Source organism: Nesoenas mayeri, assembly GCF_963082525.1.
Source record: "Nesoenas mayeri genome assembly, chromosome: 18".
In the NCBI taxonomy this organism is placed as follows: domain Eukaryota; kingdom Metazoa; phylum Chordata; class Aves; order Columbiformes; family Columbidae; genus Nesoenas; species Nesoenas mayeri.
Window position 1 is genome coordinate 4,732,412 of NC_137566.1, and position 17,089 is coordinate 4,749,500.

The window sequence follows — 17,089 nt, forward strand, 5'->3', positions numbered from 1 at the left end:
GCAGAGGAACTGGGAGATGCGTCTGCACTGACGTACACAAACAGTTCATCCCTGTGCTGCTGGGGAACGGGGAAAACTGGTCCAGGAAAACAGTGACACAGAGGCAGGTGGGGAGAAGGGGATAGGAGGACGGCTGGAGGGGAGAGGAGGTGCCACAGATAGAGTGCTGGGCAAGAGGAACCAGAGAGGGACGCACTAGGTAACAGCACAGGAGCTGGAGGGTGTGAAATGGCCTGTCAGGAAGATAAAAGGCAATTACAGGAGGCACAGTCCAACTTCCACACCTCTGCCAAGGCAAAGGTGACAGCACTTTGGCTTTCAAGTGGTGGTGTTTATGCAAATAAATGCAAATTGATGCATAATTGTGGTGATTGCACACATTTAGTCCCAAGGCACCAGGAAGCCCACGACCCTTTCACCTGGAAAGGTCAAATGCAATCTTAGCTCCAGGGCTTCTCCCTCACCCCTCCAATGACTGACACCCCCATCCCCGTGCACAGACAACAGCCTTGTCACCTCAAAGGTGGTCACTGCCCTGTGCATCCCTCAGGCAAGTCCAGGACAATGTAGAAAACCAGCAGAAAACTCTACAAAGCTTTATTTCAATGCCAGCCTGGAAAGCTGTTTGGGTGCTTCCTGGGGTGAGGGGGAGCACGAGGGGAATCCCTTCCTCTTGTCTTCTCATTCCACTCCACACCAAGTGATGCTGAAAAATATCACGAGAGCCAACAACAAACTCATATTGTCTAGATATAGTGTTTTCCACCAAATAACTAACTAACTTTGAAATGATCAACTAGGGGAAATGAGCCAGACACCCGATGATGCACCAAGGATGCACTGTCGGTGTCTTCACAAATCGGGGGCCTTTCCAGCCTCTCCTGCAGCACTTCCCACCCTGAAAGTGACAGACACATTTTCTGGGTCCAGCAGTGGGAAGCTGGCAGGAAAAGAGCTTCTCCAGGCTGCCCAGGTCTCTGCTTCACTTGTATTTACTTACTAAGCACTTGGTGGTCCGTGACAGGGAGAATTCACAGAGCACCCAGTCAAAAGAAACTAAGCCAAATCATTTTAGCAGACGCATTGTCAGTTCAGGCGAGGGGATTTAGAGCTGAATAATTCTCTGAGCAGACGTGGCATTGAGGAAGATGTCAAGAAAATCCATCATCTTCCCTAAGGACAGAGGAACCGAGTGAAAGAATTTTAACTCACCAGCTAAGCTGCACACTAATGCTTTTGTTTTCCTCTAACAGGCACTGGAAGGAAAGACAGGCTTTTCTGCTTTGGGTTATCTTACCAATTTCTCTACAGAGACAAAACTGTTTATTTACAAGGAGCCTACTAAATAATATTTATGCTTCAAGAACTCAAGAATGTCCTAACAGTACTAACCCTGATGAAAAAGCCAATACCCATTTCGAGTACTATCATCCTTGCATTATGGGGAGAGGAGATATTAAGGACTTCATTCTAATCTCTCACATCAGCATAATGTCATTTGATTTCATTAGAGCTGATTGTGATTTTCTAGTGTAGTGAAGGGAAGCAGATGACTAAGTAACTTGCCCACTGAGGGCCATCAATGGCAAAGCAGGAAATATAACCTGCTCCTAACTCCAGTGCAACAGCTAAAGCCACGTTCCCACAGGTGCTCTCTGTGTGTGCAAGTTCACCCCTCTCCAAGCTGCACATGGTATTAATTCGATTAGCTCAGAGGAGCTGACGGTGACAATGGCCATCGCTTCTCAGTACATGTCGGGCCCTCCGAACCGGCTGAGGTCCAGCGCTCGAGTCTGCTCCACCGGTGCCATCCGATCCGTCTGTGAAACCAGGAACGCCGCTTGACAGACCTAAAAACTAATTTAAAATGCAGATGCCTTCAAGTTCCAAAGTTCTCCCCTCCCCTTTTCCTAGAAGAAGATCCTGGTGACTTTACACTTGCCACCCTCAGTCTCTGAGCTCAGCTGGCTACACAAGTTAAAATGGAAACTCTTTGCAAGACAGAAAAGCAGAGGAGGAACCTGTGGTATCGACAGCACCTGCATTTTAAGCTGTAGGTGCTTTTTTTGTATGCAGTTCTTGGGTATTTTTGTTTTTAAGCAGAACGGAGTCCAACGAATAGGTTACTGCTGCAACTATTGGGGTAGATGCTGGTCACATCCTTCTCTTCCGTGCTCCAGCTCCCTGAGATCCCTTGGGAAGGCGAGAGGTTTGTAGCATCTGGATCAGTCACTGACTTCTAAAAATACACAGACAAAGAGAGAAGCAAGCAGGCATTTAAAGGAACAAGGCTGACATCCATGCGGGATCAGGGGATCGATGTATTGCTTTCATTCCTTCATCCTAGTCATGATTGGGTGTGATGGTCCGCAACTCCATGTACTTGGAAGGGTTAAAAACCAACCAAAGAACCAAGCTGTACTCCATCCTGCCAGCTTACAGTGCTTACTGACTACAGCAAGGAAGCAGTCTCAGACAATGATAATCAATTAATTGGGCATCACAAGAAAGAATGAAATGAGATTTGCTTTCTTCTAAGTTGCCTGGAAGGTAAAATTTCTCTAAATATGCTTCCAAGGCTGCACATATCTCTGGTCTTTTAGCAATATCACAAGTGCCCCCCAAGAACTAGCAGCTGTAGTCTGTTCTACCTCGTATGAAAAGTTACAGTCTCTGAAAAGATCACCTTGTTTGCCGTCATGAAAGTCCAAATGAATGGAATATAAAAAGAGTTTTAACCTCCTTTTAATTATTTGTCAATGTCCGCTTGACGCTATCAGTGTAGGAGATGGAAAAGCTGGTTTGGAAGGAGCCTTCCCAGAGAGCTGCTGCAGGAGCATCACAGGAGGGACAGTCGGCAGAGACCTTCGTCTTGTCCTTCATCTGCCTCATCACAAGCCTTCCCCTGACCCCACCGCGCCGGCAGCAGAACCCGCAGCTTGTCCCCAAAGCCACTCGGAAGGACCCAAGACTTGAACTTGAACTACCCCAGTTCCTTCAGAATAAACCCAACGCAAGTTCATTGACTCTGGCGAAGCTACTACAGATTTACACCAGGATAAAAGAATCATGTTTCCTAAGACCAATGCATACAAATTAGTCTAGTTTTGGTGATTTTGATCAAGCTCATCCAGATTTGCCCAGCTGTCAGCAGGAACAAAAAGACATGGCAGGGCAAACGGTGGCATAGGTGCAGCTCTTCTGAAGTTGGTGTAGCTCATTAAGCCAAATCCTCAATCAGGAGCGATCCAGAGTCATGATACTTCACACTTTCTCTTCTCCTTAAATGATGTAAAGGGCATAAAAACCTAATGCAACGCAACCAAAGTAAGGGATGTGGGGGGAAAGGGAGTGCGAGTTTCATGCAAACCCCAGAGCAGGGGAGAAATACCTCCCTGTGTAACGTTTTGATGGTTTAAAACGACAAGCTCCTCAATTTTAACCACTCTGGAAAAAATATTACAGCTTATCAATTCAGCCCAACTGCTACAATATGAACCATTTACTATATAGCAAGGCTGGTGAAAGCTAAGCGAGCTCTAAAAATATGACAGACAATACGAACTTCTCCACTTACACCATAATTCAAATTACAGTGATCTTTTGCAGAAGTGCACTCTTGAATGCCGGAATAATACAGCTATAATTGTAATGGAGTAATTTAATTTTGATTTGGATGAAATATGGAACACAAAGCAGACAAAGCATAAAGCTCTGCTATTCATATAAAGGTTAAGAAGCTGGTCATTAAGTGAAATGATTTGGAGCGCTTAGGTAATCTTGTCATTTAAGTCAGAATTCCACTTTCTAATCTAATTTCCACTAAAATATCTACAAACCCCATTGCACTGGTCACAGGTCACCAGTCAGTTTTCAGCTGGGACAGCATGTAGCTTATTACTTTTGTCTTCTTTGCCTAGTCTCGTGGCAGTTTTTATTGAGTGCCACGATCCCACTTTTGGTACGGCACAGCTCTGAACGACGCCGGAAAATACAAGGTAGGAGATAGAAATTGCTGGAGTGCTGGAAAACAGCTGGGTCACTCCTGCATGGCCAGACATGCACGAAAATACAGCAACCGAGCTATCGTGATTTGTTAAATGAATGCAGTAGCTGTGTGAATGCTTTTACAAGATCGCAAAACCAAGTTTAGGCCATGTGTGTATTCTCTGCTCCATCCAAACAGCTGCCTCACTGCCCATAGTCACAGCCGGGCACCCCTAAGCACCCCGACAGACAGAAAGTTGATTTCTGGTTCAGTAAGTTTGTCATCTTGCCCCGGAGAGCGTGATGTGCCAGCAGTGGAAGAGCCTTCCTGATCTCCGCAGTCGTCTTATACCCTGAAGAACAAGCTTTGACAACTTCTCTCACAACAACATCATTCTGCATATTATGAATAATAGAGCTGCCCTAGACAGACAGTTCCTTGCTGCAGGACAGGCGGGATGGAAGCGCAGCACGGGAACGTGCTCCCTTGCAGACAGATGGAGAGCCAGACCATCGCGCACACACAGAATGGGAGCTGTGCCTTCATCAGACAGATGAGAGAGCTCGGCACATCTCCTCCGCTAAGGCAGGCAGGCAGCGTTCGGGAGATCGAGCTGTACAGCGTGGGTTTGTATTAAGAAAGCCTCTCTCTGCTCACCTTTTCCCCCCCTCTCTGTATTTGATCCTGAGCACGGTGTACGCATAAATTCCACGAACAAACCCAGCTCTGGTACAAGCCTGTATCCAATATTTCTCTCTCCCATGATCCACTACAGAGCAGAGGAACAGACACAAGCGAGGATGTTGGGACAGAGTGAGGTTTAGTCTGCTTGAGGAGACCAGAGCACAGCCAGAGCCCTTCACAGAGCTGTTAACATGTCAAGACTGAGCCCGAGATCCTGGGTTTCAAGGAAAAGCAGAGAATATGGGGTCAAGTCACCCCGTCCATCATCGCCTCTTATCCCTGAAGCTTTGACACCCTGCACGACAGCCGAAACACGGTCTGATGTGTTTGTATCTTAACCCCAGGGAAATTCTCCTTTAGCATCACTAAATGCAATCTGCCCTTCATTCCCCTGCTCCCAAGTGTGGCGTGCAAGGACAAATTAGCACTTGCTTAACTTTGAAAACCTCCAGGGGAACTATTACAGCCGTAGGGTAAATCACTCTATGACTCTTCCCAAGGAAATAAGTGTTTCTACCACCACTACATGGGTCACAAAACCCTCCCCAGATGTAATACAAGTGCAGGAGCTCTCAAAGATGCCAGCACAGCTGGGTGAATGACGAAACTGTTGTTTAAAGGGGTTCAGCTCACAGGCTGACAATTTCCAAGATTCTCTTTCATTATTAACATCACACTAGCAAAATATAGCTCTTGTTCACCGAACAACCCCTTGGCAAACTGCATCCTACGAGAATTATTTCTGTGCAGGAAGCGCTTAGTTTCACTCAATAGTGTCTCAAAGACATCGTGTACGTTATATCAGAGAACAAACAGAAAGTGATGTGAATTACCCAGCAGAGCAGGTTGAGTTAGAGATGAAGTCATTTAACAGACCAGAGCATTTCTGACATCTGGTTTCTATCCATAGCCAAAATACAGGGTGGGTTTTTTTTGTTTGTTTAAATCTTCGGGTAAAAATTTCAGACTAACTTTCAAAAGCTTACACTGCTGTTGTTCTATCATTAGGAACAACAAAAGAGAAATGCCTACAAATCTTTTATCTGCTCTCGTGATTAGTAGGGACCCAATTCCAGCCTGGAAGACGTGCCCTTGCTTTGGGCACAGATTTAAAGATGGGTAGGGAGCACACAGGTTGGCTGTGAAGATGCTGTTCAAAGCTGTGTAAGATTAATTCACTGTCGGAGGAACACGCCACATGAAGCAATCTGCAAACAGGAGTGCTTCAGCTTATTCTCGAAGAATTAACACACAAACAACTGCAAAACAGTCTTGCCGCCCCAGATCCCTGTTCTCCATGTGCTGCATACAAATTGCTGCCCTAAAAGTCGATTCTCTGCGCTGCTGTCCCATGGGAACCTCCTGAGCTGAGCCCACCAGCCACAAGATCATCCCCGTGAATGATCTGTGTCACTCAAACATGGACGTTGCCTCAAAACACAGAGTTTCAAGCAAAAATCCCGCAGTTTATGAGGCTCCCGTGCTCAGCATTACATGAAAGCTTTCATTGATAGCATTCCTGCTGGCACGCGCTACAACAGGTCCCTGGGGCATATGGAAAGGTGTAGTGCTGCAGGAAAAGCTGGGGGCACTTCAGTTGTGTAACTGTTCTCCTTCTCCCCCTGACACAGCCAGAGGGGATCTGGGATCTGCTCTTGCTTTGGACACTCTGCAGTCCTGCAGTGGGTGTTCTGCTTCTCCGTGCCTCAGTTTCCCCACCTTTGGGAGGTGAAAACATGGTACAGCAGCTAGAGTACATGCCTTAAACCCGGCTCAAGCAGATTTCTAACTTTCACAAGACTCCCAGACTGAAAGGGAGACACAAACAACATCGTTATGTTTCAGAGACGTTGCAATAAAGAAAAGTATCTCTCGGCTCCGAGGGAACAAACCTGCCGTGCCAGAAACTGCAGACGATGCCAGGCTGACCCCCAGCAGTCTGTTCCCGCCCGTGCAATCAGCAGGAACCGTTATTTTCACCGTAAACTTCCCGTTTAGGCTTCACCCACGGCTGGTGCCCGCACGGCGGCGGGACGAGCCCGATGTCTCCGGCACGATGCGAACCCGGCGCCGCTCCGCTCCGCGCAGCCCAGGGGCTGCAGGTTCCCACCGCTACGTCCTGGAGAGCCGGGGGGGAACCGGGACGGAGCAGCGAGCGAAGCCGGGGATGAGGCTGGACGGGGCGCACAGAGACAACACCCGGGGAAAGCAGCGGGGCGGGAGGACACGCACAACCGGCAGCTCCGGGAGGGGCAGAGCGGGATGAAGCGAAGCCCGGGACGGGGGCACAGCAGCCGGAGCCCCCTTACCTTGACCGCCTCGGCGTGGGTCACCCTGTCCAAGGACTTGCCGTTGACACCCAGGATCTGGTCACCGACGCGCAGCCCCTCCCGCTCGGCCAGCGAGCCCGGCTCCACCAGGGACACGTAGATCCCCACGCCGTGCTCGGCCCCTCCGCGGATGCTGAAGCCCAGGCCCTCGTGGGCCTTGCTCCGCCGCAGGGTCACCTGCCGCAGCTCCCCGGGGACCACGGGCGGCGGGGCAGGGGCCGGCGGGGGGCGGCCAGGCGGCGGCAGGTAGGGCCCCTCGGCCGTGTACTGGTCGAAGAGCAGCTGGTCGGAGCGCGGCAGGACGAGGCGGAGCAGCGGCAGGAGCTGGCGGCGCCGGGGCCCGTCGAGGAGGGCGCGGAGGGAGCGCACCAGGTCGTAGACGTTGCGGCGGCCGTGGTAAGCGTTGAGGCAGAGGATGAAGCGCTCCCGCTCCGCCTCGCTCAGCAGCGCCGTCAGCGCCTGGTGCAGCCGCCGCACGTTGGCGGACAGCGGCCGCGGCACCGGTCCCGCCGCCGAGCCCAGGGAGCCCGACGACGAGGAGGACGAGTGCACCGACACGCCGTCCAGCTCCGCGCTCATGGCGCCGGGCGGGACCGGGCGGGACCGGCCCGAAGCGGGAGCGGAGCCCGGACGCTGCCGCCCCGCTCCACCTGCCGCCCGCTCGCCGGCGCCTCACGGCGGCTCCCCAGGAAGTGACGTGCCCGCCGTTGCCGGGAGACGGGTTATACAGAGCGGCCCCGGCGGCGGGACCGCGCCCCCCCTGCACACCCCCGGCCCGCCCAGCGCCCCGCCCCCGCGGCAATTAGCGCGGCCGCTCATTAGCGGGGGACACGGCGGTGTGACGGGGCGGGATCAGCCCTGCCCCGGGACCGCCCCCACCCGCCCGGGCTGAGGCCGGAGCGCAGCTCATCGCAGGGATGAGCCGCGCAGGGACAGCGGCACCTGAGCCGGGCACGGGGTGAGGAACGGCAGGTGGGGGCGGACAGCAGGGACACAGAGTCACTGAATCCTTCTGGTTGGAAAAGACCCTTAAGATCATCAAGTCCAACCCTTATTCCAACCCTGGCACTGCCTCATGTCTCTCAGAACCTCATCTCTGTGTCTGTCCAACCTTCCAGGGATGGTGACTCCAGCACTGCCCTGGGCAGCCTGTTCCAATGCCCCACAGCCCTTTGGGGAAGAAATTGTTCCCCACATCCAACCTCAACCTCCCCTGGCGCAACTTGAAGCCATTTCCTCTCCTCCTATCACTTGTTCCTTGGGAGAAGAGACCAACAGCTACCATACTACAGCCTCTTTCCAGGTAGTTGTAGAGCCCTTCCGCTGTCCCTCAGGTCACAGAACAGCAGCAAACACTGTTCCTGGCACCTCAGCCCGCAGTGCCGGGAGGGGACACACAGCAAAGCCACACTGGCGAGCAGGAGGAATCAGCTTACAGCCCAGGAGAACAGCCTGCACAGGGCACACGGCACCTGTCACTTGACCCACACAGCTGTTTTTCCATTGCCCAGTGTGTCAGATGATGGATTGTCATTAAGTTATAGCACTAGTGATTATAACTACTAAGTTATAATGCTGGTAATTCATCCATTCAGCTGCTATTCAGCAGAGAACTTCAGCGCAGGCTTCATTTTAATCACAACTGAATGGGATTCAGGCACGTGCATTATGGACAGGGCGTTGAAGCAACATAGGATAGAATAGAATCATTTTGGTTGGGAGAGACCTTTAAGATCATCGAGTCCAACCATAAACTAAATCTAGCACTAACCCATGTCCCTAAGAGCCTCATCTATACATCTTTTTAAAATTTATGATGTTTGGCTTGGAGTCAAACCCGAAGTCAGTGCAATTAACCGTCCTTCATTTACTAAATGCAGGGTGAGTTGGCTGCCCCAGAGAAGCCCCGCAATGAGGGATCCTGATGATCTGGATCCAGCAATCCAGGAGCCAGCAGGGTTGTAAGCAGCTGGAGTTGCCAACCAGAGCGTGGATCAGGGGGACTCGGGGTAGCACATTCTGGGCTGGGACGCTTCCAGAGGTCTGGGCACCTTCTTTTCTGCATTCACACCCCTAACTTGGGACTTCAGATCTGAAAGTGAAGCATCGAGACTAGAAGTCAGTGCAGAAATCCAGAGATTGCTTTTCCAGTTGCTGGATGAATTATTTCTTACTACAGGAGGTTTTAGTTTCTTTTACATCTCTGGAGCACTGAGCAAAGACCATTTTCCACCTCAGTCACTTCAAATCTTTCTGTCATCACTGAAGTGCCATCTATCCACTGCAGCAGAGGAAGATTAAACCTAATTTCTCAGATGCATGTTGATAGCAATAGAATTCATTTTGTTCGTGGATATGATGGAAGAGCTTTAACAGCTGCCTTACAAGTAGTTTTATATATTAAGGCTTTGTTGAAGCTTTCAATGCCTTGTTTGAAACAAAACTAAACAAAGCAGATTGCTAATTGAAATTCGGGTTATAACTGTGGGTGATAAATAAGCAGATGGATCAGTCAACATTACTGGAAAAAAAGGAACAACACAGGACTGAAAAGTGAGTAAAAACAAAAATACGCCTACATAAGCCAAACAAAATAAGAGGAGGGCAAACAAGGTATTGCACTCAAACACAACTTCAATGCCTAGTACCCCGCTCAAAGACTCCTCTATTTAAAGCACTACTCTTCCCACAAGCGCAATAGCTGAACGTTTCCAACCTTTTTTTTATCCTTTGAGAAGACGTTAACATGAGCAGATGCAGAAAGAGCTGCCCCTGTACTGCAGCTCCAGTTCTTCCCTGTTCAGCAGAGCATGGCAGTGCTCATTTAATGACCCAAGCTGCACATTCCATCCCTGGTATTTTGACCACTACTCCAGAAACTATCACAAAGCCCATTCGCCAAGCCTAAGACAACTTCCATCCAATGTTACCCAGCAGAAACACGGACAACATCCATACGTCTGAAAGTAATTCTGTTTTTCATTGCAGCTACAGCCCTGCCGGGGGAGGCTGTTCATGCTTGGGATGTCCCATCCAGTTGCCACTCGCCATGGATCACCCCATGGTGCCTCCCAGAGCAGGGCTGGATGTGATGCCTGTTCTAGTTTCTGCTCACAGAACACATGAAGTTTTGCTCCCCAGATTGTTCACACATTGCACAACTTAGATATTCATCATGCACTGTCCAGCCAGGGACACCCACTGCTTTTCCTTAGGAGAAGAAAGGGATTGAGATCTTCTCCTAGAACCTCAGCTTTTAAGTGAAGCTGATTAATTTCTAGGGGCTTTATCCTTTCCACAGCTTTAAGCACTTAAGCCACGCAGTTGAGAGAGCAGCACATGGCCTTGGGCCAGAGGGGGTTCATCTTGGGCACAGGAGTGTTCCCACCTCTGAATAAAACCTCTCGAAGCTTTCCCAGTACAAGTAACGCAGCTGAGCGAATAAAGCTGAGCTTGCGAGACCTGTGCAGGGCTGGGCAGCTCAATGGGCCAGATTCTCACTGCTGTAAATCAAAATAGTCCTTTGGGAAAGGGAGCTCTGCCAGCTAGGGAGCTGTCAGCAAGGGCTCGGGTTGGAAAGTCAGTGCCACACACAATGGCAATTACTCTGCAAACATCCAGGCGAACGGTCCTTGGGAGCTTAGACAGTGAACACTGAAGGTGCCAACATTATTTCCTGAGGCAAGTCCTGGCTGAATGGGACCTTTTGTAACCCAAGGAGCTGCACAGAAGGTGGCAATGGAACCCCAGGACCATCACACACAGCCAGGAGCTCAACTCTCAAACAGTATTTCAGAACCACCACCCAGCTTGCACAGCAGTGCCTTACGGCTAGCAAGAGCCAAGAAGGTGTTATTCATTTGTTTTTTAAAGTCATCTTTGCAGCACAAAAATAATCCCATGCATTTGCTGAGTGCCAGATGAATAAATTGCCTAACCTTTCCACTTTAATCCACTGCAATCACTTTCCAGAGCACTCTTTGAAAAGTGAGCTCCACGTTTCCAGAGCAGCTGCGCTCCTAATTAAAAGGCATTGTAGCAAGAAGACAACAAAACATAATTCTGGTTGGAAATGCCTCACTGCAGAGTTGGAGGACAGAGCTGAGCTGCGATGAGGGACGGAGAGGCAGCAGCTGCCTGTGCTGCTGGGCTCCTTAAGAGAGTATTAGGGGATGGCTGGCACTCGGGGCTGCCTCTTGGCTAAATCCCTGTTTAGCAGATTGGCTCCCAATCCCCCGGCCCTGGCCGGCTGCACCAATTTGTGCAGCTTGAACATGTGCTTTCCTCAGCATGGGCGAGAATCAGCTGAGCGCTGTGGTTGAGCAGGCTACAGAAATAGCCAACACAGAGGAAAAAGCATCATGAGGGTCTCGTGACAGAAATCCTGGGCCCCACAGGTCCCACCACCTCACCAGTTGCCTTGCGGTAAAGCTGGATCCAGCACAATTCAAACACAAGGTCCCCACTGCGCTTGGAGCTGCACAAACAGCCGAGATGCTCGTTCCATCTCTCCAGGTGTAACAGGCAGAAGTCGGATTTAAAGAAAAGCCCTGGGAGCATTGAGAAATCATCATTTCAAGGGGGATTTTCTGAGCTCTGAGTTACGAGTGTAAATGTAATCCACTCACAACAGGAATGTTTCCAATTTATTGGCCCTGCCGTGCTTAATCAGACCAAGTTCAATTTGACACGTCCCAGCAAACAGGCAGAGGTAGATGCTGAAGAGCATGGTTCAAGCAGGCAGAGGAGGCAGGGAACTCAGACACCACTTAAGTCCTTCTGTATCTACAAATCTTTATGCTCATATTGCTCAGGGCCACACTGAGCCTGTTAGTGAGCAAAGCCAGCTTGAAACAGGTTCAGCTGGGAGGGAATTTGTTGTTTTCCATTATGCAAGAGATCAAATTTTAGCTCCAAACCACTGAGACATAATGTTTCCATAGGGTGGACACCACAGGATTAAAGTTTATCAGTCATTTAGATACTGCTTGGATTAAAAAGTTGATAAAGTCATAGAACAATAGTTCCACTTATACTACCAGAAATATTTTAGTGCCACCGGAATACTTTGACACTTATTAAAACCCCCAAACCAAGGCAATTCAAATTAAAATCACATTTGGGAAAAGCATTTGCTTTAGATAAAGCTATGTTTTCTGGAGGAAAAAGAAACCCCTTTCCAAGTAGAAGTAGTTTTGCCCAGATTTGCCTGCAGTGATCTCTCCACTGTGCCAACACCACTGAGTGTAACCCTGCATCTCAGTGCCAGGCGGTTTAAAAGCTGCACTCCTCTTCCTCCCCTCTCCAGCAATTCCTTGCTCTCTCTAGTCCCTTTTGAAGTGCCTGAAAGAAAAAGCCACTTGTATTACCAGCTTTTTTTTTAATGCCCAGCACAAATCATCCATAAGTCACCATGTGGGCCTGGGTGTTACACACAGGCAAAGCAGAGCCTTGCTGAGGATTTGGACACCTTGGCCATTAAATTTCTGGGTGTATAAAGGACACAGAGCCTGTTCATGAGGGTTGGTTGTCCTAGGTGTGAGAGGTGAAGTCTCCAGAGCAGTGGTGTAGGCAGCCTTGAGGTGTGAATAACTTGCTCCACAGGACTGGGCTTATTAACAGTGGAAATTGTCAAGCAAGTGCAATATTCTCACTCGGATGAGCTGGGTGGCTGCATTTGCATGTGAAGTTGCAGGATGCTTCGAGAGGGAAGAGTATAGACTCTTCATCCTCAGTGTTGCCTTTATGCACAGCCTGGGGTCTACCTTGCACACGGACGGTGCTATGGTACAAATGTATGCCTCCAATGCTGAATTCTCCTGCTGGGTACATCATTTCCCCAGCCTCATGGCCTAATTAGCCTCCACCCTTCAGGCAAGGGCTGCCTGACACTGTCTGCACACCAGAGCTTGGACTTCTCTATTTGAGGCACCCAAACTGGTGCAGCAGCCCCTTTCAGCACAGAGATGCTCCCAATCCCATCACACACGAGCTGTGGTGCTTACAGCAGTCACTGCAGCTGGAGAACACCAAATGAATTTGGGGGAAGTACAGTCCCTTTCTGAGGAGCTCTAAACATATCCGACAATTTTGGAACAGGCGTGAGCATTGCAGAGCTCATTTGCACAAGTTGAGCCTCCCAGTAGGTGGGAAATTCAGGGGTTTCGCTCACACTGACAACTGACAAACCCACACAGAGCTAATATAATTTGAAGTTATTTATCTAATTTGAAGACATTTATCTAATTCAAATGAATTTATCTAAGTCTGCTACTAGTGGAAGCCTGTCAGTCTAGCAGGATTTATGAGCCGAACTCCCCACCACATTTTCTGCAGCGGTGGAAATCCCAGCTGCCTGCCTGCTGTGGTACACAGCATCCCCATGGGTTTGCATCAGGAGCACAGCTCAAGCCCAGCAAGCAGGATAATTCAGCTTCAATATCTCTTTGTGCAGATGCAGGGGAACAAACACATTGGGGGACAAAGCGGGGCTTACTCCTTCCAGCTACTCACTGAAGCCATCTCCTTTTCTGTGCATCTGTCACAATACAGACTGTCCTGTGTCTTAGGGACAAGTACAACACAAATGTCACCCAGGAGCCGCCAACTCCTGCTGTAGCAACGCCACCAGAGCACCTGGCAGGTCTTGTTTCCTTGGGCATATTCATCACACCAGAGGTTTTGCACGGCTCAGAGTTTTGCTCCCTATTCCACCATTGCCACAGAGTTACCAGGTTGGCAGCTGATGCCCTGGGAGCCTGGAGGTGAGTGAACCTTCCCATAAGCATCTCTGTCCCACTGAGGATGATTTAGACCATATTTTCTCCACTTACTCAGAGAAATAATAGGGCTGCAGAGTCACACTCATCAAGAGCATCAGCACTCATTTTCTCCAGCATGCAAAACCATCTCTGCCAGGCTGGAGAGGGATGCTCTGTGCTCTGTTATTACAACACTGCAAGAAGACAATCAAAAGAACAGAAAAGGGTAATGAGGTACTAATCGCTATTGATTTGTAGTATATAATGCAATAAATACCTGCTGCCATCGATTAGACATAGCAGGGCAAAGGCATGTAATCAATCACATCGGCCATTTGATTTTCTTTTTCAAAATTCATTTCATACCATCAGGACAATGCCAAGAGGTGCCAGAGGATCAATGTCCAGCCCAAGGAGCACGGCTGGCTGAGCAGCTATAGAGTCAGTTCCCTCCCAGCATGGACCAGTAGTAACACCAAATCTGGCTGATGGGGCCCCATGAGGTTTCACTGAAAAGGCAAATTAGCAGCATGGAGGGATAGGAAGAAAAGCCAGGACAAGCCTAAATCCTTTTTCTTCAGGTTTTTATTCATTTGCCTCCAGTCACAAGCACCATTTTCTTGTAGAAATTAAGCATTTGATGGAATGAATATTGGTTTTGGCAAAAACCTATTCTGAATACTAGAAGTTCTCCTGAGGTGAGAAATGTTCAACAGAAAACAAAAGAAGTCTCAGAAGAAACATAACACTTCTGAAACTCCTCAGAAGGGAGGGAAAAATACTCAGATTTCTCCTCAGGAGACCAAGAGATAGGAAACTCCCTACAACCAGGTGTAAGTCCATCCTCAGGACATGATGGACAGTGCTACGTCAAAGCCTGCGTGGTAACTCCAGAGCATCAGAGGCACCGGCCAGGCAAATGGCTTGGCTGCCAGTAGAAGATGAGACTAATTAAAGCTGTGATCCCCTGACTCACACACTAATGCCTGTGGATAGATCTCTAATGCTCTCAATTCATGCTCATTAGCACAGGCAGCAGAGACAAGACAAGTGTGTTATGTCATCGTTTAAATCCTGTCACATTTCCCCAATGACTCTGATTACATTTTTAAATGTTTATTCTCCTCCCTGAGGTGGTATTTGCTGGCAGTGGAAGCTCTGAACCCAGATTTGCTCCAAGCAAAGCTCCCACACAAGGTGAACTGGTCCCCATTCCTCCCCTTGCCCTAAGGAAACCGAGTTCCCCTGGTACAAGCTTTGAAAGCATCAGCTCATCCTTCCCTAATTTTCTACATGACTTCACATATCAGACTAGAGTTAAATTGAATATTTCCTATTGCATGAAGAGGGAGAACCACACAAGTAGACGTGAGCTTGTCTGTGCATTTCAGTGCATCAACAGTCATACTCCAGTTAAATAAGAATAAAACACTTTTTCAGGCAGAAGCAGCCAATTTTTCTTGCAAGTCAACTAGCAGGAGTGACAAGAATAAATATTTATGGACACGTCCTTCACTAATCAGTACCAGCTGTATTTATACCAACCCTTCTTGTCCTCAGAGCAGGGTTCCAGCCTTGTGCCCTCCTGAGTCTTTCCTGCCCTCGTTGCTGAGTGACCTGATGGTGACAGGGTGGCTGGAGGGTTTATAACTCCCCAGGGACTCTGGCCAGGTGGTACCTGGCAGCTGTGTCCTCAGAGGGGAGCGGGGGGGAAGGGAGGGAAAATAAGTCTTTATGCTCTGAAAACCCAGGGCAGCGCATTATATTTTGTATAAATATATATACACACACATACATTCAGTACTTAACAGGGGCTGATAATAAAGATGGAGATTGACCTTTCAACAGGGCCTATTGCCATAGGACAAGGAGTGTTGGTTTTAAACTAAAGGAGAGGAGGTTGAGGCTGGACATGATGAAGGAATTTTTGCCCCTGAGGGTGGTGAGAGCCTGGCCCAGGTTGGCCAGAGAGGTGGTGGATGAACCATCCCTGGAGACATCCCAGGCCAGGCTGGACGGGGCTCTGAGCAACCTGAGCTGGTGAAGATGTCCCTGCTCATGGCAGGGGGGGCACTGGGGGAGCTGGGAAGGGCCCTGCAACCCAAACTACTCTACAATATCACAGCACTAGTCACAAGCACATCTACTCCTGCCCAAGGAGAGGGAATGTCTCCCACTAAGTTCAGGGCGGGCTGGATCAGGCCCCTTTGCTCTTGCCAGGAGCCAGCTATTCCTGTGATCATCTTACAAAAGCTACAGAGGGAGGAGATGTGGCCACGAGCAGGAGGGACAGCCCAGAGCACCCTCTCTGGACAAATTCAACCCCACAGCACATCCATTCCATCCCACTCCTTTCTTTCTCCATCTGGACTGTAGAATAGATGGTGTTGCAGGTCTGAGACATCTGTGCTTCTGCTCCCCTCCCTTTAAGCACTGCAGACAGCACCAGCAGGCACTCGGTGAGGCTTTTACTGCAGGATGTCCCAGGGGAAGGGCTGAATTGCTTTTGTTACAGCAGTTGTGGATTTTAGATCTTGCATATCAAAGCAGGGAAAAGAAGAAATAACAGAAACATGTATGGTGTCACATCTGCATTAAGAGAATGGGTTTACACTAGATGACACCTGATCTCATAATTTTAGATGCAAAGAGTAAAACCACCAGGATGATTATACCGAATGATGTTATTCTTTTACTAGGAGCTGGCTTTGTGTCCATCCCCGAGCTCCCAGCAGCAGCGATACGTGAAGCACAGCGAGCCTGGCAGCCAGTGCGCTGCTGTGAATGTTAAACACCCTTTGCATAACCGTGATTCACATCTCTTCGGAGATGCAGGAGCACCCAGGTCTGCCTAACCAAGCCACTTTCAATGGCTAAAGAGTGCCCAGTCTTTTTTTTTCCACAACTCGCCAACCAGGCTTTGTCTAACCTGAAGAACAACGTTGTTTTGCAGAAGGAAAGAGTTAGAAGTGCTCTGTCCCTCACTGATTTAACTTGGTGTTAAAAGGCAAAGCTGACACAGGGCTATAACATGGTTCATCCAGTAGATACAAACCACCCACCCTGAATACAACACTAACACAACAGCCACTCAGGCATCTCAGGACACTCCAGATCCACCACAGAGCCTAAGATGGGCACAGATACACCAAACCCAACTGCAAGCTCAAGCCCCTTGTCACAGCTGCCTTCTGTGAGTTCATGGACAGCCCTGTGATACCAGCTGAATACACAAAAAGCAGCACTGATGTAGGAGCAGCCTGAGGAACGTGTGGATGGAGGGCTTGCAGAAATCACTGCTCCATAGGGAACAGTTCACAGTGACT

At 49.2% G+C, this 17,089-nt stretch overlaps 1 protein-coding gene across 1 annotated transcript in view; it reads right to left on the bottom strand.

The window, feature by feature from the left end:
• Positions 1-7,627, bottom strand: part of WHRN (whirlin) — a 44,753-nt gene extending 37,126 nt beyond the window's left edge. The window contains 1 exon segment of the mRNA XM_080355689.1: positions 6,982-7,627. Coding sequence (XP_080211815.1) covers positions 6,982-7,581 — 600 coding nt within the window. The 5' untranslated portion in view covers positions 7,582-7,627.
• Between the last annotated feature and the right edge of the window lie 9,462 nt (positions 7,628-17,089).